Source organism: Xiphophorus hellerii, chromosome 7 (genome assembly GCF_003331165.1).
Source record: "Xiphophorus hellerii strain 12219 chromosome 7, Xiphophorus_hellerii-4.1, whole genome shotgun sequence".
NCBI lineage: Eukaryota > Metazoa > Chordata > Actinopteri > Cyprinodontiformes > Poeciliidae > Xiphophorus > Xiphophorus hellerii.
This window is the reverse complement of record NC_045678.1, coordinates 7992725-8016588: the sequence shown is the minus strand read 5'-3', so window position 1 is coordinate 8016588 and position 23864 is coordinate 7992725. Positions and strand designations below refer to the sequence as shown.

The window sequence follows — 23864 nt, the reverse complement described above, 5'->3', positions numbered from 1 at the left end:
CGTGTGTGTGTGGGGGTGGGTGTGTGTGTGTGTGTGTGAAAGGGCATGTGGGTGTGGGGGGGGGGGGGGGTACGTGTGTGTGGGCGTGCGAGTGTGTGCGTGTGTGTGTGTGTGGGCGTGCGCATCCCAAGGGTTTGGGAGACTATAATGTCTCATGATAGCCACCTGAGTATCCTTTTAGCACACGGACCAAAATACAAAAGGAGCCACTGTGTAAGGAATGGGAGGGGTGGGCATGTGTGTGTGTGTGTGTGTGTGGGTGTGTGTGGGGGTGGGTAGGCGCGTGCGTGTGTGTGTGTGTGCTTGTGCACATAGAGACAGAAGGTACATCTGGCATGGAGATAAAAGTGTCAGATGCAACATTTCTGGTTTACGACAGCATTAAGCCTGTTCAGTTCCTAAATATTGATCAGCAGCCGATCGTTTCACCTTTCATAAACAAATGACAGAAACCGAGGATCAGCTCAACACACGATGACGCTGGATAAATGATAAATATATCAGTATTCGCAAGGTTGTGGTGCAAATATTAATAACTGGGAAGCTTCAGCAATGGAAGTGAAGATAATATTAAGTTGCTATTTATATAAGAAAATACAGCATCTCCAACAAGAGATTGAACATGAAAAATATTTTTAGTTTGAACACCACTGCTTTATGCTGCTGTGTCACAATCTAAAGTGGCAGTCACTTCAATCTACAAAAGTTTTTGTTTTTTAAATTTACTCCAACTACTTCTATCTACAATCTTTAATAGTTTAATTTGACTTAATATCCTTGCAAAACAAGTCTTTGCCGTCCAAACTGACGGATGATACATTGTGTCAGAAATGTGGTCCTCTTGTCGTCATTTTAAAAATGTTTCATGTCTCTGGGAAGCTTTGCAAGATCAATAAATTCCTATTCAAATTAGAAGAATTACTGGAACTTCAATACTTTAGCGTGAAAAACAAATCAGTGTTCAAATAATAAAGTTTTTAAAGTTCTGATTTCTGGTCTTATAAAAAAAAAGTACAAATAAATTTGACTTTTACTGCTGATTGTTCTTATTTAGCCAAAGGAAATAAATTAAAAGCTGGACTTTGTTTTCCCCATCTGACTTATCCCTAAACAACAACATTGAAAGTCAGTCTTGGCTGGTTGCCTAAGCAACACCTGAACCACACTTAAACACTTTGGGGTTTTTTTCTTTTCTTTTCATTTCTAAGCTTTGAGAACTGGAAGCTGGACTGGTCTCTGGTCTGAAGCTTCTATCCATTAAAACCACATGTGGTTCTGGTCGGTCACCACACCTGGACCCCTCTCAGCCTCAACACCGGATGACCGCAGGGCTGTGTACTCGGCCCTCTAGCATTGACTTTTGACCCCTATGACGGCGAAGCCGCCTCAGATTTCAACTTCTTTATGCAGCTTGCTGACGACACTGCAGCTGTGAGACTGGTTTCCCAAAATGATGAGATAACTGGTGTCAGATTAACCAACTCCTGGTAAAAGGTTACCCAAGCAAGAAAAAACATCTGAATTATTCGCCAGGAAACAGCTTCCATCCACAGACGATGTCGAGACTTCAAGCTCCATCCCAAAAGGCAGAGATTTTTATTTTATTTATTTTTTTTACACAAACCATTCAGAGCATAACCATACAGGCAGATTACCAACTGGATGTGGAACTGAACCAGGCAAGACTTACCGGCCCTAAAAAAGGTAGTTTGTTGCTTTTGAACTGTTTTTCAAAAACAACAGTTTCAAAAATTTTTGTTTTTAAAAGTGAAGACCAATCGCCAAGTTGAAACTAGTCAGGCGCCACATTTTATTCGAATTAAATATTGTAAAATAAATCTATTCTGATTTTTTTTTTACCTGCTCAGCAAAAAATAAATCATACAAAATGTAATAAAACAAAGTAGAAAAGAACAAACTATTGACGTTCAGGCCACTATAAATTGGGTTTCCGTGTTTGTGACTGACTAGTCACAAAACAAGTGGGGAACATGCAACATGGCCTTATTTCTCTGCACATTTCTAGTCTTCCTGTATGTCTGTAAGGCTCCCTAGCAACCACTAACCTCGCACTCAACACGTCTAAAACAAAAGTTCTCAAAGTCTACATAAGGAAAATACATAAATAAATAAAAGCACGCGATCCCAAGAATCATTGCAATCCTTGAAAATTATACATGCTTGCATGGGTCGTACGCTTACCGCTGCCAACTTGTCAAAGCGGGCGAAAAGCTCATTGAGCGTCATCACCAACTCCTGTGCCGTGCACTGTGACGCCAGACTGGTGAAGCCCTCGATGTCAGCAAACAGGATGCTGCAGAAACACAAAAACAAGAGAGGCATAACCCGACGTTCTCTCGTCAGCCTTGTTCACGTCTCACCTAATGGTGTTTCCTCCTCTCACTTTTCACTTCCTATGTTTTGGTGTTGTTGAAAAGCTTAATGTGACGGCAAAACCTAAGTAAGGGCTAGCCTGATGGGGTTTCCGATTTTCAGAATTATTGCGAAGATCAACCATAAAAATTTTGGTGCGCGTTTTTGTTTGTGTTTGACATAAAGAGGTATATGGGTGTTGCTATAACAACAAGACGACCCCTCTGGCTTTCAACGTGGGAATTGAATCAACATAGTTAGTGAGAGGAGACATAACGTGAGGGAATGAGATTACTGTGAAGTGACAAAAGAACGCTGTTCATGCTGAATCTTTCTAATGAAAATTGTGCAACTCTGTCGAGTCGCCGAGTTTCAGTAGCTACGCAGTTTTGTGACCACATATGGTACTCTGCAACTCCAAGTTGCCCAGAGGGGCAAAGGTGAGAGTGAGCAGTCGTCTGCCTCCGTCTGCTGGGTGTGAAGCTCGCCTGGAGCAACGTGACAGGCCGCCGCTCCGATGCAGATAAGCAAGTGTTGATGACGGTCCGAGAGTAGTTTCACGCCACACAGATGTTACCGAGTGAGCCTTTATGAAAGAATATTAAAATATTTTACACACTGCCGTGGGTGTCTTTACTTTTTTTTTTTTAATCGCCCCGCAAGGGGTCTTTTTTGTGGGCTCTAGTGTCCCTTTTTTTCAAAGTAGGCTGACAGGAAAGGGGGAAGGAGGAAGACATGCGGTAAACATCGTCGGGTCCGGGAGTCGAACCCGCGACGGCCGCGTTGAGGCCATGTTGCCTCTGAATGTGGGTCGCGCTAACCCCTCCGCCACCACAGCACGCCCCTGTGGTTGTCTTTAAAGCTGCATGCTTCCACACACCACAGCTACAAACTTCAATGGTTTCTATGAGACGGATCAACACAGAGTTGTCGATAATTGTTAAGCAGAGTGAAAATGACACACGGTTGTCAACGTTTTTTGCTTTTTTTTTTCAAATTTCAACCAATTAGTCAATTGAGTATTGAGTTTAATTTAATCTCAGTATAAATTCTGTTGTTCTATGAAGCAAATCAACCAAAATGCATAAAAAAAAAAAATACACCAGACAGGTCGGGCTTAAGATGAAACAAATAAAAGACCTGACCCTGTGCGTCACCCTGAACGTCCTATTTCCATTTCCGAACATGGTGGGCGGCAACGTCGTGCTGACATGTAGCCAGGCCTGCTTTTATTTTGCACATGCAGGTAAGACGATGGGAACTGAAAGATGAATGGAGTTAAATACAGCAGAACGATTCTGGAAGGAGTTATTGAGACAGACTGAAAAAAGTCTCTAGATTTACAAATGTGGTAGAAAAACAACTCAAAAGACTTTTGGACAAAAATGTAGTTTAACAAAGTGTTGACTCAGGAGGAGCGGGATGTAAATGCTCAGAAAAGCAGAGAATCTGAATGAAATATACACAACATATAATTTCTTCAAATGACAAAACTTACCTGGGCGATGTCAGCACAATAATGTGTGTTTTCATGGTGTTTGCAGAAATTCTCTTTTTTAAATTTTATTTTAACCTATGTAGTTGATGGATGGTGTCTGTAAAATCCCTTGTCCTGGAGCAGAACTCAGTACATTATAATAGTTTAATACAATTAAAGGAATACAAAAATAATATGTTATTGCAACTAAGTATAAGTATTTCAATAAATAACTATATACGTAAGTATCAATACATTTTATAAATTGTTTTTTATATATTTTCCAACTCAACTGAAACAGTGTCCTGAGTATTTGTTTTAAATCAAAAATGTTCATTTCTATTTGCAAAGCTCTTTGAAAGCAATGTATCGTCTCCCTTCCACCTAATTATCCGCTACTACGTGGTTATCACATTTCAACAGCAAGAAGAGACGAGAGAAGTCAAATGATGAAATGTGGAGAAAAATATCAAATATGGGTTGATCCAGTTTTCAATGTGAAATTTAAATGAGAAGACAATAAGAAAAAATGTGAAGAAAACGACACAATTTAGGACATTTCTAGAAACAAGTCATTGAAACATGGAACTGAATTGAAAGACTAAAAAGACAATTTGGACTCCAAACAAAGACTCTTGCAAAAATTTTTTGCAAAATTTTAGGTTTTATTCTTTATGATTAATGGAATCCTGTAGTGAATTCAAGCACATTCAAAAAACTGTGACGAAATCCCACATATAAATGACATCCATCTAAAGCCATTTCCGACTATTAAACTAATCATCTATTTTTTTCTTTTCTTCTTCTTTTACAAACTAAATGAACAGCCCTGTGACGGACTGGCTAATGCTTTTCACCGTTCGAGACGTTTTCATTATTTCCCCTGTATCTCCTGCTCAGCAGCAGGACTGATGATGATGTCATGGCCCTGCTGACAGGCGAGAGGCTGGAACGGCTGGGAAGGACTGGCAGGTTGGCCTCATGTAAACTCTCAAGAAGATGTTCTGCAAGGGCCGCATTACAAAAAGCCACATCCTCCGCTCGGCTCTCCCTGTCTCAATAAGCACATTTATTCTCTGGCTGTAACGGTTTTCTCCTAGGGGCAAATCATGTGATGCGCTGAAGTCAAAGACAGGAGGCATGATGGGTTTTTTTTTCCCTCTAAGGTCTTCATGGCTCTATCAAGAACAATTTAAATAAACTCTAACTTGAAACACAGATATTCTAGCTAGATTATGATGTTTTTCTAAAATTTATTCTTGGACGTATTTAAATAAACTCAAATATCTCCACAGTGCAAATGTTAAATAGCTGCCTGGCAATGTGAGAAGATTATATAAGCACCCTTCTGTCAAAATTTAATCGATGGAGTGATTGATGAGTGATTAATGACCGTAACTAATTGCTTTTAATTTCCGGTCACATGATCACCCCAGGATGTCTCATGACATCAGCATGCTTAACGCGTGTGACACTATATTTCTGGTCATTTCAATTCAACCAATAGAAACAGAGACAGGCTCCGAGTTTTAAGAGTAATACAATTAAAGTATGAAAAAAACCAATAAGTGGTAAATAATCAAGAATAATATATAGTATATACTATAGCTAGAGAAGTTCAGATTTGGAATGTTGTAATTAACTCCGGTTTTGCTCACCAAGCCGTTCGTGTTTGTGTGTCCAGACAGAACACTGGACAGGGAGAGGGGTGACCTTAGAACATGTCCCTCAGGATGTCTCATGATCTCTGGCTAGCACGCTTGACACGTGTGACACTCTATATTTCCAATCATTTCAATTGGGTCAGCCCCCGTCCACTCTTATGCCCCAGACACATACACACACGCACCTATACACACACGAAAGGCTTGGTGAGCAAAACCTTTGATAAATACAAGATTCTAAACTTATCTAGGAAAGGTGACAATCTATGTATTAATCTTGATACTGATGATCACTTATTGTTTTTCGTGCTCTAATTGTGCTGTACTTTAATTTGCTCACAAGTGGTCACATGTGAGTACACAGCCCCCCCCCCCCCCCCCCCACACACACACACACACACACACACCCATGCACACACACACACACCTGCACACCCACACACACATGCACACACACACACACAAATGGCCTGGTGAGCATCACTGCCATCGGCGCTTCCTCCCAGAGGTCATGACAATGAATCCTGTGCTGGCGTTTACATCATACCAATCGGCCCCCGATAGAGACCCAATTGAAATGATTGGAAATATAGAGTGTCACACGTGTCAAGCGTGCTAGCCAGAGATCATGAGACATCCTGAGGGACATGTTCTAAGGTCACCCCTCTCCCTGTCCAGTGTTCTGTCTGGACACACAAACACGAACGGCTTGGTGAGCAAAACCGGAGTTAATTACAACATTCCAAATCTGAACTTCTCTAGCTATAGTATATACTATATATTATTCTTGATTATTTACCACTTATTGGTTTTTTTCATACTTTAATTGTATTACTCTTAAAACTCGGAGCCTGTCTCTGTTTCTATTGGTTGAATTGAAATGACCAGAAATATAGTGTCACACGCGTTAAGCATGCTGATGTCATGAGACATCCTGGGGTGATCATGTGACCGGAAATTAAAAGCAATTAGTTACGGTCATTAATCACTCATCAATCACTCCATCGATTAAATTTTGACAGAAGGGTGCTTATATAATCTTCTAATGTGCAACATTCATAGTCCAAACAATAAAACTAATTCCATAATTTAGCTAACATAAATAACATTGAAATTCCTTCTGCAGAATCTGATTAAACTTATAGTTTATGTGATTAAGTTCAAATTAGATATGGCTTGTACTTCGACATGCATCTTGTTTTCAAGTAGAGTTTGCGTCACCGAGCAGACGCCTTGCAATAAATAAATAAACCAAAAGCAAGGAAGAAAATAAATATCTTATTAAAGTTCAGCCATTGGGACAGCTTAGGAAAATAATCAAAGAATATTTTTTCTCCTTATGTTACTATCTTGCCTTTTACAATTATTAGTATAATATTAACTATAATAATTTATGGTGCTGTAGAAGACTAATGTACAGATTTTCTTTTTATAATTTATCCAAACCAGCATACAGAAGCTGGTCCTCAAGAGTCCTCACTTCGAAGCCTGAAATAAGGTCAGCGGTGATACGGGGAGGGAATGACAAAGGCTGCCAGGGTCACTAAGTCCCATTTAATTGTTACCTTGGTGATGAATGATTGGTCAGTCTGCAACATTAACTCTAGGATCTAGGTCTTGAAGTGAGAGCCGCTGTGGTGGCGGCTGTGAGCCGAGAGGCCACACAGAGCGTCCATGAGGAAAACGTTCACACGCATCGGTAAGATGTGACGAGCTGGCAGTCATTTTGGGACAAAAGCAGTTTCCCCAGTGATTTGAGACAAGAAGAAGAATATACAGAAAATTAGTTTGAATGGACATTCATAGCTGTGCTCTCCTTCAGCAAACAAATTATGCCACTCTTTCATATACGTAATTTAAAAAAAATTAATAAACAACACTTACATTTATTTTAAAGATTGGTCTTTTTGGAATATGCCACTTTTATCGCCTCACAGGTCTCTTTGCCTTATTTTAAAAAGAAGTTTGTAACACTGCAGGAGAAATAATTCTACTATTTACACCGACAGGGCTGATGCCCCTTGTTGCCCAAACATGACTTCATCCAGTTCATCAAATTTGGTTGTGGTTAACACCTTAACCACCATCTACTTGCATGAAGAACTAGATGATGTAGGTAGGGTGTTTTCACACCTGATAAGTCTGGTAAGCTCGGTTTGATTTGGGGGACCAAAATTTCAACACTGGTTCCATTTTCAGCCGGTTCGCTTTCACACTGCACTATATCAAACGATCCGAACTAATTGAAAAACCTGTTCACCCGCTTGACCTGTGGTGGCGCTGCTCCAAGAACTCCTGAAGGGCACAACATGAAAACAACTTTCTTCCTCACAAAATGTAAGCAGAAGCAGAGTGGCATCAGATTTTAGCGGTTGTAGGATTTGTCTTTTGTTTTTGGGAAAAGATCACGAGTCATTTCTCCTGGCAACATTAGACACATGATCGTTTTATGTTGTATTTACCCATAATGCACTGCAGTTTGCTTCCTGCTTTTGGAGTGGTCTCCAGTCTTCTTGCATCCACATACAGTACAGACCAAAAGTTTGGACACACCTTCTAATTCAATGGGTTTTCTTTATTTTCATGACTATTTATAAGGCAAGAAATCCCACTTATTAACCTGACAGGGCACACCTATGAAGTGAAAACCATTTCAGGTGACTACCTCTTGAAGCTCATCAAGAAAATGCAGAGTGTGTGCAAAGCAGTAATCACAGCAAAAGGTTGCTACTTTGAAGAAACTAGAATATAAGGGCTATTTTCAGTTGTTTTACACTTTTTTGTTTAGTGCATATTTCCACATGTGTTATTCATAGTTTTGATGCCTTCAGTGTGAATCTACAATGTCAATAGTCATGAAAATAAAGGAAACTCATTGAATTAAAAGGTGTGTCCAAACTTTTGGTCTGTACTGTATGTATTTATGAATTTACTTCAGTTGGACAGAGACCTAGGCTTGTAGGCAGGCGAGAGTTTGCTTTTTTGGTCCAATTTGAGTCCGATTGGGCATTCATACCGCCCAAAAAGGAACCAAACTTTTTCTACACCGAGGCATTAGAGTTTGATTAAAGCAGACTAAATACAGAGGCAGAGTTCAATCTGAACTATATATTCTGACAAAATGACATAAAAAAATCTAAATCTTAATTGTTCAATTTATTTACTATTGGACTGTAGAGGTGTAGAGGGAAACAGTCATTCCTCTTCCCAATGACTCCAGCTCCTTCTAATGGATCTCAAGGTGTTACCAGAACCATTACAGATGCTCTCTAGTGCCCAGGAAGCATCCTGATCAGACGCCTGAGCCAACTCAATGGAAACAAAATTCTTTTAGCCCGTCTGGTTCTTTAGGTCAGACCCACGTCTCATGAAAACATGTAAAAACCAAAGGAGGACTAATAAATTGAGAGCGGATACTAACCAGTCTGTTTGTATTTTACAATCCAACACTAAAAATCTCTTAAAAGTTACAATGGCAAAACTACAGATAGCTACAAAACATCAGCGCGCTGCTCTCCTCTTATGAGTACCAGCTAAAAGCGATGATGCAAACCCAACCACGAGTGTGTCCACTCTGAAACCACGGGGTTTTTTTATTGTTGTTGTTGCTGCGGGTCTCATGTCTTGTTCACGCTTCCACCAGAAAATGGGAACAAAGGTGAAGGTGAATCCCTCTAATTTATGTAACGCGGTTTGGAGAGCTGCTGGCCTACATACCAGCAACAGCAGCTTCCATCACAACGTTCTGTTGGAGAATATCACTCGTACATTTAAAGGGCAACCCGGCAGCCTTACTACACACAGACATGCACGCCCCCACACGCGCACACGCACACACACACACACCACCTCCTAAGACATATCTTGCATAATCCCAAAACAAAGTAAATAAAAATCAGCATCCATTTTGGCCTCAATCTGTGAGTCACTGAGCATTGATTTAGGGGATAATTACCAGAGGGATGCCACAGTTTTTAAAAGCAAAAGGTAAAAATCATCAAACTCCAGACACTGGTCTGGAGTTTGATGATAAACCGGCGGACATTAACAGCCATAACTTTACGTCCATTTATTGTTGGACTTGTGTCTGATGGACATCTTGTGCCTCTGCAACAAGTCCAAGCTATCCAGATTTTGCTGTCTGGTTTTGTTATTACCTTGATTTCTGAAATGGATCTCATGACATCATGAGATCTATGTTTTTATTTGTGTTCCTCAGGAAGGTCATGACCTATTCTAATTTCGCCTCAGGATTGTGAAGTATTATTGGGTAAAATTCAAGAACACGAACAACTTCTGGATTGGATGAACTGGTGCAAAAAAAACCCCAGCAAAGTTTGGATTAGAGCAACGTGGCCACGTTTTGGAGAAAGTCATTGTAATGGGAACCAGATCTACCAGTTCAACTGGACATAACTATCTGTCAGGTCTCATACATTTTATTGCTACTGGTAAAAAACGATTAGTAATAAAAACTCTGATTTGTCAACAGGGGGGAAGCTTCAAGAAAAATAAATTGTGTGTGTGCTCGTATACACGGCATCTACAACCACTTTCACAATATTCATACTTTCAGAATCAGCAAGTAGCTCAAGTGGACGTGTTTGTGACCATGGCCAGTCACATTTACCAACAAAGGCAAATGAAGACTTTTCACCTCACTTTTGTGAACAGTTCTACTGCACTCTGCTAGCTAGATTTTAAAGGTACAGTGTGAATTAAGCTGTGGTTAAGGGTCCACCACTGTTTACGGCGATGACAAACTCAAGCTTACGATGGGCACAAGCCCCAAAAACTAACAGTATTGGTGGGATTTTTAATTTTGTATAAACAAGAAAATTGATGTCTTTAAAAATATGATTACATGCAATTATTTTCTTTCCAGCTCTATACATTACGTAATGAAATGATGTAGCCCTATTTTATTAAGGCAACGTTTTATTATAGCTATTGGCTTTTACTATATATGACATACAGTCAGAAGCCAAACAACCTATTGCAACAACACACCACAATCAATTTTCAAACGCTTTTTATTGCCACTTTTGTCTTTATGGGAATAAATGTCATGATACATTTTAACTACATCGCTCCTGTTCCTATTTGTCAGCACGCCATTTGTTAAATTAAGCCGATACTTGATGCGATTTTAACCTGCACACATGTTTTGTTTTGTTTACCTGAGCATCCTCATGACTCATTCCCTGCGGTACGAAATGAGTTAAGTAACAGTGACCCACTCCGAGTGGGTAAAAATGTGTAGCCACAGCCATCAGAGACAATTTGTGCCTCTGCGCCGGATCAAAAGGATGTAATTACATGCCTTCCATGGTTCATTAACCGATTTGCCACCTCTGTTGTTGCGGCGCTCTGAATTCCTAAATTAAAAGCTGCGGACAGACACACGCGTAATGCATTTGTACGGCTGCAGCGGCAGGCTTTGGACGCCGAGCGGCACCCTCTGCCTCCCTCCGTTTGCCCTCTTGCTCTTTAGTCGTGGCGGTGGGAGCCGTCGACCCCTCTTCCTGTTGTTCTCCTGCCGCCCAGCGGAGCCTCAATTAACCAAAAAAAAAAAACTGCTTCCCAACAAGTCCCGGTCACGCCTCGTTACCGGACGGCACATTTGTGACCGGTGGCAGAACTCGGCCCAGGTCGGTGGACGCTGTTAACGCGCTTCGTGCTCTCAGCAAGTCGCACAGCAGCTGTTGTCCAAGTGGGGCTAAAATTTGTTTAGCGGATTTACACCTAATTCTTCAGGGTTTTTTTTTTTTCAGCTTCCAAGATCATTCACATTCACGTTCTTGCAGTTTTTCTCTTAATGAAACAAAAAAAGGATATTAGAATATCCAGATTCGGAGCCCTTAAAGGTATTCACATCACTTAGAGTCCTTCTCAATTTTTGGGTGAAAGGACAATGATACATGTTTTTATCTTTGGTGTTTCTGCATTTGATTTTTTTTTTTTTTTAAATGTATTCAGCCAACCTTTCTCCTGTCACAGTAATTAATACTTCAGGTTTTTGGGTTATCTCTCTCTCTCTCTTTTTGCAAGATGCTGAATTGTTTCCATTCGTAGCAGAGTAGCTCTAACTCAATCAGACTTGATGAAGAGAGTCTACAATCCGCAATTCTGAAGCCTCGAAACAAGTTCTCAAGTCAACGCCGGACTCGGCCACTCCAACAGACGAGCATGTTTTGAACTCGATTGTAGCTCCAGCTGCGTATTTTGAGTTGCTGCAGTGATGGAAGATGGAAGATGAACCTCCACCACTGTGTTCTGCACTTCAAAGCTCTGGAAAAAACAAATAGACCACTTCAAGTGATTGGTTTCTCTGGTTTTACTTTTTATAGGTACATGTTTGAGTAAAATGAACATTGTTTTTTTTTTTTATCCTATGAAATACTGACTACATGTCTCCGAAATTCCAAGCAAAAATCTTGTATTTATTTGCAGAAATGATCAAAAATAACGACAAAGACTCAGAGCTTTCAGACCTCAAATAATGCAAAGAAAACAAGTTCATATTCGTTTAGAAACAACAATACTAATGCTTTAACTCAGAAAGAGTTCAGAAATCAATGTTTGCTGGAATAACCAGGAGGTTTTCAGTGCAGTGGGCTCTTCATTTTTTTCAGCGCTGTACCACCTGACTAAAGGCAGTAAAACTCAAACTGCATTTTCAGGTCCAGGCTCCAGTTGTTTAGGTCATATTTCATCCACTTCTATGCAGTTTATACAGAAATAGATCAATTTCCTGTTGCTCCATTGCATAACTTCATTGATAGAGCTATGTGGTAATGTATAAATAGAAGATGGCCAGAACAATACCGTTTTCTTGCTCCACAAGGTGGCGCTCAAACAGACGCCTCTCTTCCAACCATCCATCTAATGCAGTTACAGTGTTTAAGGATTCTCTGTGATGCAGCTAAGCTCTAATGATCCTTATTGCGCCAGCAAAAACATATTATGCACTAAAAACTAAAGTCACTCAACACGGCTTCACTGAAATGTTAAAGATGAACATCAGAGGAGAATAAATAAACAAAAAACATCCGATCAAAACTGGCCAGATGAAAGAGTCAATTTCCCACCATATGAAATGAAAACCATGTTTTGCACATGTATTTCTCAGAAAACACATTAGTGGTACAGAACAGGAAGTTACCAACACGACACATTCGCGATTGAGCATCGCATTTGGCAATTTATCACTTTAATTCCAAATAAAATGAGTGCAAATGAAGAAAAAGCGAAGTGTAAAACTGTTTCAATTGACGCAGAGTCCAACACGAATTTGAGATTTGGTTCATGTGGTAAATTTCTGTTAAGATTAGGATTCGACAGGCATGATAGTCAAGAGGAAATGTTTCCTAAGTGATGCAATGCAGGCTGCAGTGAAGGTGGGAAATTTCGCCCAATACCATCTTATCAACAAGTTCTTAAGGAGGGTGAATTCATATATATTTAAAATATTTGTTGAAAAGAAAAAGAAAGGGGAAAAAATGTTATCAAAGGGTGCAACATATAAAATCCTAATACATACGTTGAAGTTTGTTGTCACATGTTGGGCATTAACGTTGTAAAACTAATTTTGCATGTTAAAAATACAACTTAAACATATATGATTTACTGTTTTTTCCTTATAAACTAAAAACACCCTTTATATTCATGACACTGTGACACACATTACACTCTACATGGATGCTGTGGACAGAGTTGGGTGAAAAATACTCTCTGAAAAGTACCATAGAGCATGTTGACATGGCAACGTCTGCACTTCTCCCTCCTCGTCTGCCACCGTCTGTGGGTGGGCTGCACTATTCTGGATTAACATGGATTATGTAAAATATATAATGTTATATGTAGTGATCTTTATTTAAACAGGAAGCTAGAAAGGGTCAAAGGTTAACTTATTCTGTACAATCTGTCTATTGATTTTTTTTTTCTTTTATCAGAATTATATAGTCAGTTTTCTGAATAGAACATGTTGCGTTGCATTTATACTGCATGCATTGTTAAAGTTGTTATATATTTTTATGTTGCTGTCGACATCATTTAATTTAGGTAGAAATCAGAGGTCTAATTTGAATTTTACCAACATATTTCTAATGACTTGGTAGTTACCCAACCAGACTGATGATTTAAACAGGATTTGATAGAGGGAGTCAAAGATTAGGGTGATGGCAAAGATGCCTTCCAACATTAAAGCAAAGGGGCTCATTGTAAAAGATTACTAGTTATAATAATAGTGGAAACGTGCAAAAAGCTGCTCAGCATTAACAAGAGGGTTTTGCTCGCTGTAACATAAATACAATATTTGCCATTGATTATTAAGGGGGGTAGACATCGTTCCTGACATGCCATTTGTTAGATAAAATACCATTTAAAACAGATTATTTTGCTCAAAAATGCTTTTCTTTTATGTTCTTCAATTGTCGTTTGAGACATGCCTGGCTGATTTTCATGCTTGACCTGCAAACTGATGCATTTTCTGAATATCTAAGTGTATTTTTAAGGCTTGTCAAATTCGAAATGCCTTGACACTTGGTTTTTTTCTGAACATCATGTTTACCTACTGGAAAGAGCATGAAGTATAAATTGATATTTGCTGATGTTTTGCCTTTTTTGAAGATCAAACATGAGCTTTTTTTTAAAATGCTTTGTTCATATCCGTGTTCATCTGGCCTCCCCCTCGTCGCCGCAGCTCCTCTGATGTTACCTGACGTTGTCGTGCTTTTGGATGTAGATCTTGTGAAACATCATGTCCTCCTGCTTGGCATTTATGTCAGCTTTCATCTCCATGGCAACATGACGAGGAAGTACTGAGAGTAAGAGGCGCTCCTGCAGAAAAAGAGAGAGAGGTAAGTTTGATGTGAAAGTCAGAGAATAAACAAACGCATTCCTGCTGTGATTTGTTGATGGAGACTGTCATTAAATAATTTGATTTTTAACAAGTAGAGTGTCCAAATTTTACAAGTCAATTTACTGGCGTTATTTAGATTAATTTCAATGTTATCATTGCTATGTTAGAAATTGTGGAAGTTAAATGTATAACTTGTTTCCCTAAACAAACAAACAGTTATTCTAAAAAGAAAAAAAAGCTACTTTACTATGAAGATTTATGCACATCTCAAATTTGTATAGAAATAAATGTCGTGATTTAAAGTCAAATAATAAAAGATACAAGTGGAAGCTGCAGCGATGCTGTTTCTCACTTCAGGCCATATGCTGTGTTTGTAAAAATGATACATTTTACTAAGCGGAAATTAAGAGGATTCCACAAAACGTCACGTCATGTGATGTATATGAAGTACACATACGTACGTAATGTGCTTTGAATTTACATGCGTGTCACTGTACTGGTAAAATACTACAAAATTTGTTAAAATAGTACAAAAAGGATAGTTTGTACTTCCATTCCAGCTAGCCTACCTGCTGCTGGTTTTCCCTCTGGGAGTGGAGGCGAGCCTGGATGCACTCCCTGGTCTCCTGGAAGGCCTGCCTCTGGGAGCCCTCAGCCGGGTAGTGCGTACACACTCCTACAATGTTTGAGCAGGAGAAGACCAGGATGTTGGAGACTATCTGTGGAAAGAGGAGGAAAAAACGTAAGTGAAACCCGCCGGATAAACGGCTGGTTTTTCTATTCCTATCAGCTGTTCAGAACTGCTCAAAATGAGGCCTATCAGAAAACTGCTCGTCACAACTAACCTCTACAACACACCTGCATCTAAGTCAATTAGAATACGACTAAAAATTTTTTAAATTTATTTCAGTTATTAAATAAAAAAATTAATGAAACTCTGAAAATCGTATATATTTATTGTACACAGTGATATAAAGAGACAGAAGACGTTGGAATCTGCACAAATTAAAGCCAAATACAAGCAACCACAAAGACATGTGGGTCGCCCTGAATGCCAACAACTTGTCAAAACCGTATTTTTATGTTTTGTTTTTATTAGATTGTATAAAAAAAGCTGATAGTGAAATATTTTGCTAGTACATATCCTCCAAATTATACTGTACCTTAACCAGCTTCACATTTCAACAAATTAACACTTTAACACCCCCCTGACAGATCACAGACTAAAATTTTATATCAAGGAAGGCTGAGACAGCAGTCACTTAAACCCAAAGTTTTTATTTTTTACCAATTCTTAATAAAATTTGCAGTAGAATCACAAGACGTGTGGGAATCTGTCGATTTTTTTTTTGTGAATTTTGCATTTTTGTTAAAAAGCAAAAATGGAGTGACTCATTGATGTAATTTTGAAATTTGATGGCCACAAAAAAGCCAGATATGGCCCCTGGGTCCTGAGTTTGACATGTGTGATTTAGAATAAAGATTTTTACCATATATTAGAATGGCCTAGTCAAAGTCCAGAGCTAAGTTCTACTGAGAATCTCTGTTACCTTCAAAGTTAAACTGCTCAGACCTACGAAATATTGGCAAATGCACACCGCACTTTGTAGATTTTCACTTTCTTTCCATTTTAGATTTATGCAGTGCTTTGTGTTCACGTGTCGCAGAAAATTTGAATCAAACACACCGACGTTCGTGGCTATAATGTGATAAAAATGTGAAAGCTTTCGGACTTTTAATTTTTGCAAGGCAACACATACACATATACACACACATATACATATCCTACCAACTGTTTGTGTTCAGCCAAAAATATCACTAAAGACGAGCAACACGGAAACACGTAAAACTTCACGAACATCCAAACGTTCGCTCTGTGGCGCACCCGTTCCAGAGCTATGGTTTTCCAGAAAGGTGCCCTTCACTAGACTTTTACGAGCCGTGTATTGAGGCAAGAAATATGCAGAGCAAAGATACGAGAAGCTCCACAACCGCAGTGAGAGAGACACAAAGTGTTTGAAGCAGGATTTTCCCGCGCTGCAGTTGTTTTCCCTCCGACTGAGAGTAGAGAGCTCTTTGTTTCTGCCGGCTCCACCGGTGCGCCTCGCCTCCCTCTCGCCGGAGGGGACAGGGGCGTCTCAACCTTCTGCAGGGGGTTTCTTTTTTTTGATACACCGTTTCTGTCCGAACATCTTTATCCAAGACAGTGCCTGTCTCATTAGAAGCCGACTCTAATAGCATCCAGAACGTCATTGGTGGAAGGTTTCCTCCAATTTATTCTAAACAAATTTGTACTTTTTTTTATTTTAGATTTCTTGTTCCTTTGTGGTCATTTTAATATTTCACACACAAAGAGAGAGAGAGAAACAATGAAGGAAAATGGAAAGGAAGGAGGGACACAAGGTAGAAAGAGAAGGAAAGAAGATAGAAGGAGAGAAGGGTTGTGGGAAGGAAGAGTGGATACAACGGAGGAGTTACTATACAGGAACAGAAAGACAAAATGAAAGAAGGAAAACACAAAAGAGCGTGCAACTTTGACATACTCGTTGTTTTACGACTATCGCAAAAATGATGGCGTATCGATCTTTTGCCATTTTCCTAATTTTAAATCACTTGAATCTGTACTGGGAACAAAAAAAACTCCTGACTGAAATAACATGACTCGCAGCATTTCTGGACTTTCAGCTTCATTTGGAGGGAAAAACAAAATTGTTGGGAGAAGACAGAGAGATGACCAAAAACAATCCCACGGACCCCTGGATGTTCGAGGGCCCACTGCCAAACCCACTCAAATCTCCACCCATTTCTAGCGTGATGACTGATCTCCGTTACAACTGAATGACCAGAACTACAACATTCCTTCTTCCACAATATATATATATATAAAAACAGGACTTTCTAACTTGCTCTATTTTTAGCAAACCTGGCTCTTGTTGTTTCTAGCTTGCAAGCTGTCATAAGCCCAGCTGCTGCAACACTTCGTATCTAATCAACGAGAGCCGTACAGTGAGGCTTGGCAGCCAGCTGAATCACTTCTGGATCACGGGCCGGGAACAAACCGAACACACACAACACGTCTGTAACCAGCCCAGAATCCCCGTCCAACAGACTTTCATGCGATATCAAGCACAAGGTGGAAGACTCGCCCGGTAGCGAGACATGACCTAGAAAGATAAAGAAACCATCCAAGATGGAGAGAAGGTGCACTGATTTATTGTTGCTATTTTTCTCCCCGCTTCTTATCAGTAACAGTTTGGCAGTAATGGACTGACTCACAGATAAAGAACCTCTTGGATAAATAAAGTCAAGCCACCAGAGACTGGCCTGACCATAGAAGTTCATTTCTCATGATATTCTTTATTTTCTCAGCTGGCTCCCATTGACTTTGAGACTGCTATACTTGCATATTATTTCCATAAGTAAAGCTGTTTTGAATTTTCGGTCCGTGGTGGGAAACCGACACGGCTCACCGCACAAGATGGGAAAATGCTTCGTATTAACTATAAAAGCAAGACAGGGTTTTAGCACTATTTGGGGGAGGGAAAATAAAACCATTTTTGTTTTCACAAAAGCAAAAAAAACAAAACAAAAAAACAAGTCATGGTTTCTCAAGAATGTCTAATCAGAGCAAAATGTTTGCTCAGAGCCGCTAAGATGGTTAGCACAACTGATAGCCATCTTAGCTCTACCACACAAGCTAACAAAGAAGGTGCTTTTATTTTTTTGGCAGTTTCAAAATTAAGATATTTTGCACTTACACGTCTTTGGCATCATGTGATCAACAACCGGATGTTTACTGGAGGAAGTGACGAAGACGACGACAGGAAGTAGCATGAGGAGAATGGTGCGACATATTGTGTGATTTAATTGCATTTCTTTTTTTAATAAAAAAGCACCGCAAATGCAGAATTGTGTTTTTCAACTCAAGCGAAATATTGACAAATTCTTGTGCACATTTGTAAAGGAAATGCAGCTACTAGCATCTCTGCACAGCTACGCGGTTTTAGAGGGACAACACTGAACATGTCTGACACTCAAATGGAAAACTAGCAGAAAATTATATTAATGAACTTGGGTAATGGTAATAATTGTGTTAATTAAACTACAGCAAAGCTTTACAATTAATACAGAGATTAAAACTCAAGCAGAGTTTATGTCTGAATGTGTTTCTGCTGCAGCCGTGCATGGTGCCTCTCAGAGTGCGTGTAGAATTCCGCCTACAGGCTGTCATAGAAACGGCATGCATCAGATAAAGTCTTTCAACAGGTCAACACAGATATTCCCCAGCTGCAGGCCTATTCTATGAATACTGCAAAGGCTCACTCAGGCCTTATTTAGAAACCACATGAGCTTTTCCTCAACACAGAGAGGCAAAAAAATAAATAGTGTTTAAGGCCGAGATAATCCCCGGGTGCAAACATAGAAATATATCAACACACAAGGCAGCAGAAAAATCCGTGAGGTCTGAGCTCGTTACAGAAACATGTACGCAACAGGAGAGAATGATTTTTCTGAATCAGGCATCGTGTTTTGCTTAAATTGTTGAAGCCTAGAAATGCTCACACTTTCTCAATCGGTCAGCAGCAAATTAGGAAAATGTGACTAAGCGACGTTCTCTGTCAAATTTGCTGGTACAAGTAATCGCTGCTGCTGCAAAAACAACAACAAATTCCCAGGTGAGAGATTAAGTTAATGGAAAATGTAACACAAAACTCCAGGCAAAATAAAAAAATAAAAAAGGTATTTTAGTCTTGTCAGTGTTTGTCTCTCTTGTTAAGCGTCAGCGCTTGCTTCGAGGCACACAATAGAAATTTGCATGCTAGGGAGATGCACAAGGTTTTCATTTTGATCAGTCCTGGCCTGCGACAAGCCATTTGGAAATTCAAAAGTTCAATCTTTCCCCAATCAGTGAATGCGCCACACTAATACAGCGGACAGACGGTATTCGTCAGGAACCACAGCCACCCGCTGCTTTGCAAAGCGCCAACCAGCAGTGTTGCGCCGAGGTATTTCAGTTTCCCAGGCTGCATTTTCTTTTGAATATTCCAGAAAAAATAAAATCCACAAATATTGAAGCGCAAACAGGTGGAGGTTCACATGCCCAAACAAGAACACCAGGCTAAATACCAGGTTGCTCAGACAGCACACTTGTTTAGACACTAACTAAGGGAAGAAAGTTTAAAACTAAACAAAAATACCACACAAAGTCAGAGCTTTGAGTGGGAAAGACGGAGTTCTCGAAGAAAACCAGAGTTTATTGTTGATTATGTCAAATACGCAGGAATCACTGAGAGGGGAAGAGCTTCAGATGCAAAGAAGACTGACTAACCCTGTTGGTAATTTAGGACGCTAAAGGCAATTGAAAATTTTAACTTCATTATTATTTAGTATGATTTAAAAAATAATAATTAATAGGCAAGATCATGTCTTGCAACAACGTCTCATTCTGTGAGATTATGTCACCAAGCTAAAAAAAAAAAATTACAAATTCAAATCAGCTAAAAATTTAGAAACGTTACAAAAGGTTTCTAGACTTTTTGTAAAGGATGGAAACTTGTCACAAAATCTCTAATGTGGATGTTCTTTAACCAGAGAGCGTGGGCGCCATTATGCACAAGATTACGCAGAAGGTCGAATGTGAGTAGGATCCATGACGTGAACAATTGCACTTGCACAGTCAATGTGTTTACAATTTCTGTCACTCTGGCACCAGAAGCAAAGAAAATAAATAAATCCAATAGGACCAGTAGCAGATGCGGCTTTTCCAGACCTCTGCCGTCCTCGGTGCCATTGGACATTTTAAGATTATGTCAGAAACTACGATTGTCAACTTGTCATCCAGGCACGGTGACGTACCAGTTCTGATGTTGCACAAGGATAAGAGGAATCACTTAGAATTATTACTGAACGAAAACAAGCTCAAGACAAAGAGTTGATGGAAGAATACGCTAGTTATGTACCGTTTCCTCTCTTTCTTGTTTTTGTTTCTTACACTGTGTGACCTAGAACATTACGGGAAAATGTCATTTATTTAGCCAACTGTCTAACCATTGCATTAGCATGTACAATACAAGATCACACCACTTAGAATATGGTTTCCAGCTCTGTGCTGTTTTTTCTTTTTTGCACTGTGAATATTGCGCACGCTGATATGGACGACAAAATATTGTGGTGTTTTAATGCCAACATTTCTGGGAAGATAAAAAAAAAAATGATTCAGTTATTCTTTGATGTGAAGCTGCAAAAAGACACGGCAGTCTTACTTTCTATAACCTGTGCCGCAGATGCGTTAATGAAAATAATAAAATAATGTGTAGAAATTCAAATCTCCCACACTCACACACACAGAGAACCACTGATAGTGACGCATATCAATTTGTCTCACAAATTGCATTAATTGCATATAGAAGGTGAAAACAGTAAACCTCACGATATTATCTCAGTCAGTAGAAACATGCCCACGCCACAGATATACCATTACTCACAGAACATTGTAGCCGGCCACCTGAAATAAAAAAAGGAGCAAAAGAAAGAAAAATGACGCACAGTAATTTCATCTTCTGCAAAGAAATGAATAATTGACTGCACAGCAAGTATTCTGATTAGGCTAATCCTATAGATCATGTTTGAAATAAAGCATTAAAAACTCTGAGCATCTGGACCAAATGAATAACAGAAAACTAACCATGTTATTTGTTGAAAGATTAACACTTAGTGAGACTTTCGCCCGCTTCCATTCACTGTTGCCTTTTTTTTTTTTTTACAGAACCGCTGAAATATGAATTAATCTTGCGCGTTCATTCTCTTGAAAAAAAGAGATGATCCAAGCATCACAGTAACATTTGACAGCAGACGTTGCCTTTCCAAAAATGCTGCCAGAATTTCAGTTTTCTCCTCTGACTGTACACTTTACCACAAATAAATATTGCAGAGCATTTCTACGTACTGAAGGCCACACAGCAAATGGTAAAAAAGATGACTTTCAAACCATTTTTCTGTTAAAATGCTTGATAGTAAGAAGAGTTTACTGCTAACTTTGATGAGATTGAAACTTGCCTGTTGTATCGCGAGTTAGACTCTGCCACATCTAATGTCATTTTCAAACAATCTTCTTTATTGAAGAATAAAGCAAAGAGCCTGATGGCGTGTTTGTGGTTTCCAGTGCATCACAGATTAACGGGCTTTATGAAAGCAGTGTGAGACGTTGGAAAACATTTAGTATAAACTGTAGAAATATGCTGGGAGTGAATCACATGCAGCGTCGAGAACAGTGCTTCTGTTATTAAAGTTCAAAGCACAAGACAAGATGGTTTCCAGCAGAGAGCAGGCAAAACTGCCGGCATGCAACGCAGCGCTGGGGGAGGTTGGGACGGGGCACCGGGGGCGAACCAGATCCTACTGCTTACGTCCTTCATGTGAAGCAAGCTGATGGCCCCAGAAACGGAGAATAAGCGCCTTCGAATTCTGACTGACAACGCAGGAAGTAGTGCTGGACACTGAAACGGTGAGGTGAGAGCAGAGTAGTCAGATTAAAAAAAAAAAAAAAAGTCTAACAGGAAAAAAATAAAATCTTTATCAAGATTGAACATAATATCGACAAATGATTGGTCTATTGTTACGTTTACATCTGATTACATCTGATCAAAACTGTGCCACCACTCGCCCCAACAGCTGGGTATTACACTGGGGCACTTTGTGTGTTTTAAGGACAAACGCAGATCATGTGCTGCATGCTGATGACTGCTAGCGGCCCACTGCCAGTTTGTTTCTGCAAGGCAGTGTGCCAGGGACTGAACGTCTCTCACATGAACCCCCTGGAGTTATTTGTCCATTTATTTCAGGATTTTACCTCGAAAGCTGTCAGCTGGTGTATTAATGGCTTTTTAAGAAACCCATCTGCATGGGGCGTGCACAGAATAGGTAGCAGGGCGCCGAGTCGACCTGACGAATATTCTGCTCAAATCGAATGTAGGACCTTTATTAGAGGCTTGGTTTCAGTTGTTTAGCAAAGAACAGTTTGTGTGTGTTCTAGGTTTGTGAATTAAAGCTGTAGAAATGGCCAAACTGCGACCATGTCACCCAAACGAATGAGCACAACGGATTGCAGTCATTTAAAAGAGTGTTCATGTGATTAATATGGACTCATTCCTATATGCGTTGCTCAATAAAGTAGTAGCAAACAGAGTTACAGTGCTGTAAAAAGAACTTATTAACTTTAATGAATACAAGATGTAATAATCAGCATTATTTGATCATTTGATATTTCATTATGGAAATGAATATCAATTTCCATAATTGATGCATTTGCATCAGTCAAACTCTACAACAGAAAGGTTTGGCAGCTTTTTATGACCACTCAGCAAAGCACGCTTCAATATCTGGATTTTGCCATGTAATGATGAAATCTGAAAGGGTTCAAGTAAGTATTTTACAGAAATGTATCTAAAAGTTTATTAATCACAATTTCATTGTAACCCAGTGTTTAAAAACACAAGAAAAAAATAATAGATGTTGATTCAATGTCTTATTCTACCAAAATAGCTAAAAGGTAATTACGTAAATCTTCAAAAAAATGTGAAATATGCTTTTAGTGTTAGCTTCTATTGACAGATTAGGCAGCCAATGGCTGGCGCGGTCTGGTTTCGTGTCGGCCAATGGGGTTGATCGTCCCGCCCCTTTTTAACAGCTGGCGGTTGTTTCGTTCGGAGCGCGGCAGACAGGCTTGAAAGCTAACAGCTGACGGTTGCTTCGCTCAGAACGCTTGAGAACAGCTGACGGTTGTTTCGCTGCGAACGCTTGAGAGCTAACAGCTGACGGTCGTTTCCGTAAAGAGGTAGAAAGAAATTGACGAATCTGGAAATTGGTAAGGAAAACAATATTAATATAAATTCACTAAATATATAATTCAAAATACTACATTCGGTTTTATTAGATCTCGGAGGGTTTCCCCCGTGAACAGCTGAAGCCCGAAAAATAGCCGTTGACAGCTCGGAGCATCGGTGAGTCATCGCACGCGCTCGGCAGTTGGTTAAGTAAATTTGGTGAAAATTGGCTAAAATACCTATTAAATTATAAAATAAAATTGATTGTAAGATTTTGTATTGTTATTGTTGTGTATGTCGTATTTGGTTTATGTAATTGCATTTATTTTAAGATTGAATGTATATTATATTCTTTTTTTTTTACCACATATAAGCTAATCTATTTAGTTTTACTAATATGTTGGAAAAATTGTGTTCTGTTAACTTGTTGTTATACAACATGAAAGAAAAAAATAAGAAGAACTTGAGAAATGATTAAATAGCATCTTATGTGCTAAAATGTTTTACTTTGGCCTTGTTATAGGTCAGGGTTTTTTTTTTGGAGTGTGTACAGTACACTTTTGGCTTGGAGGGCCAAAGATTCCAAGACCCTCTTCACCTGAAACTGGATGGCGAGCCCCAGCCCAGAGGACCAGGCGCACGGGTAGATAGTAACCCGACTGGTC

The 23864-nt window shown here is 39.4% G+C and overlaps 1 protein-coding gene across 2 annotated transcripts in view; it reads right to left on the bottom strand.

Annotated features, from left to right (window-relative positions):
- The window catches only part of adcy5 (adenylate cyclase 5), a 77688-nt gene that overhangs the window by 24826 nt on the left and 28998 nt on the right, over positions 1 to 23864 (bottom strand). For both annotated transcript variants that reach the window (XM_032566910.1, XM_032566911.1), the window contains exons 2-4: positions 14947 to 15096; positions 14234 to 14355; positions 2203 to 2314 (exon numbers count right to left, since the gene is read on the bottom strand). In XM_032566910.1, the coding sequence (XP_032422801.1) occupies positions 2203 to 2314; positions 14234 to 14355; positions 14947 to 15096 (384 nt within the window). The remainder of the gene's footprint in view (positions 1 to 2202; positions 2315 to 14233; positions 14356 to 14946; positions 15097 to 23864) is intronic.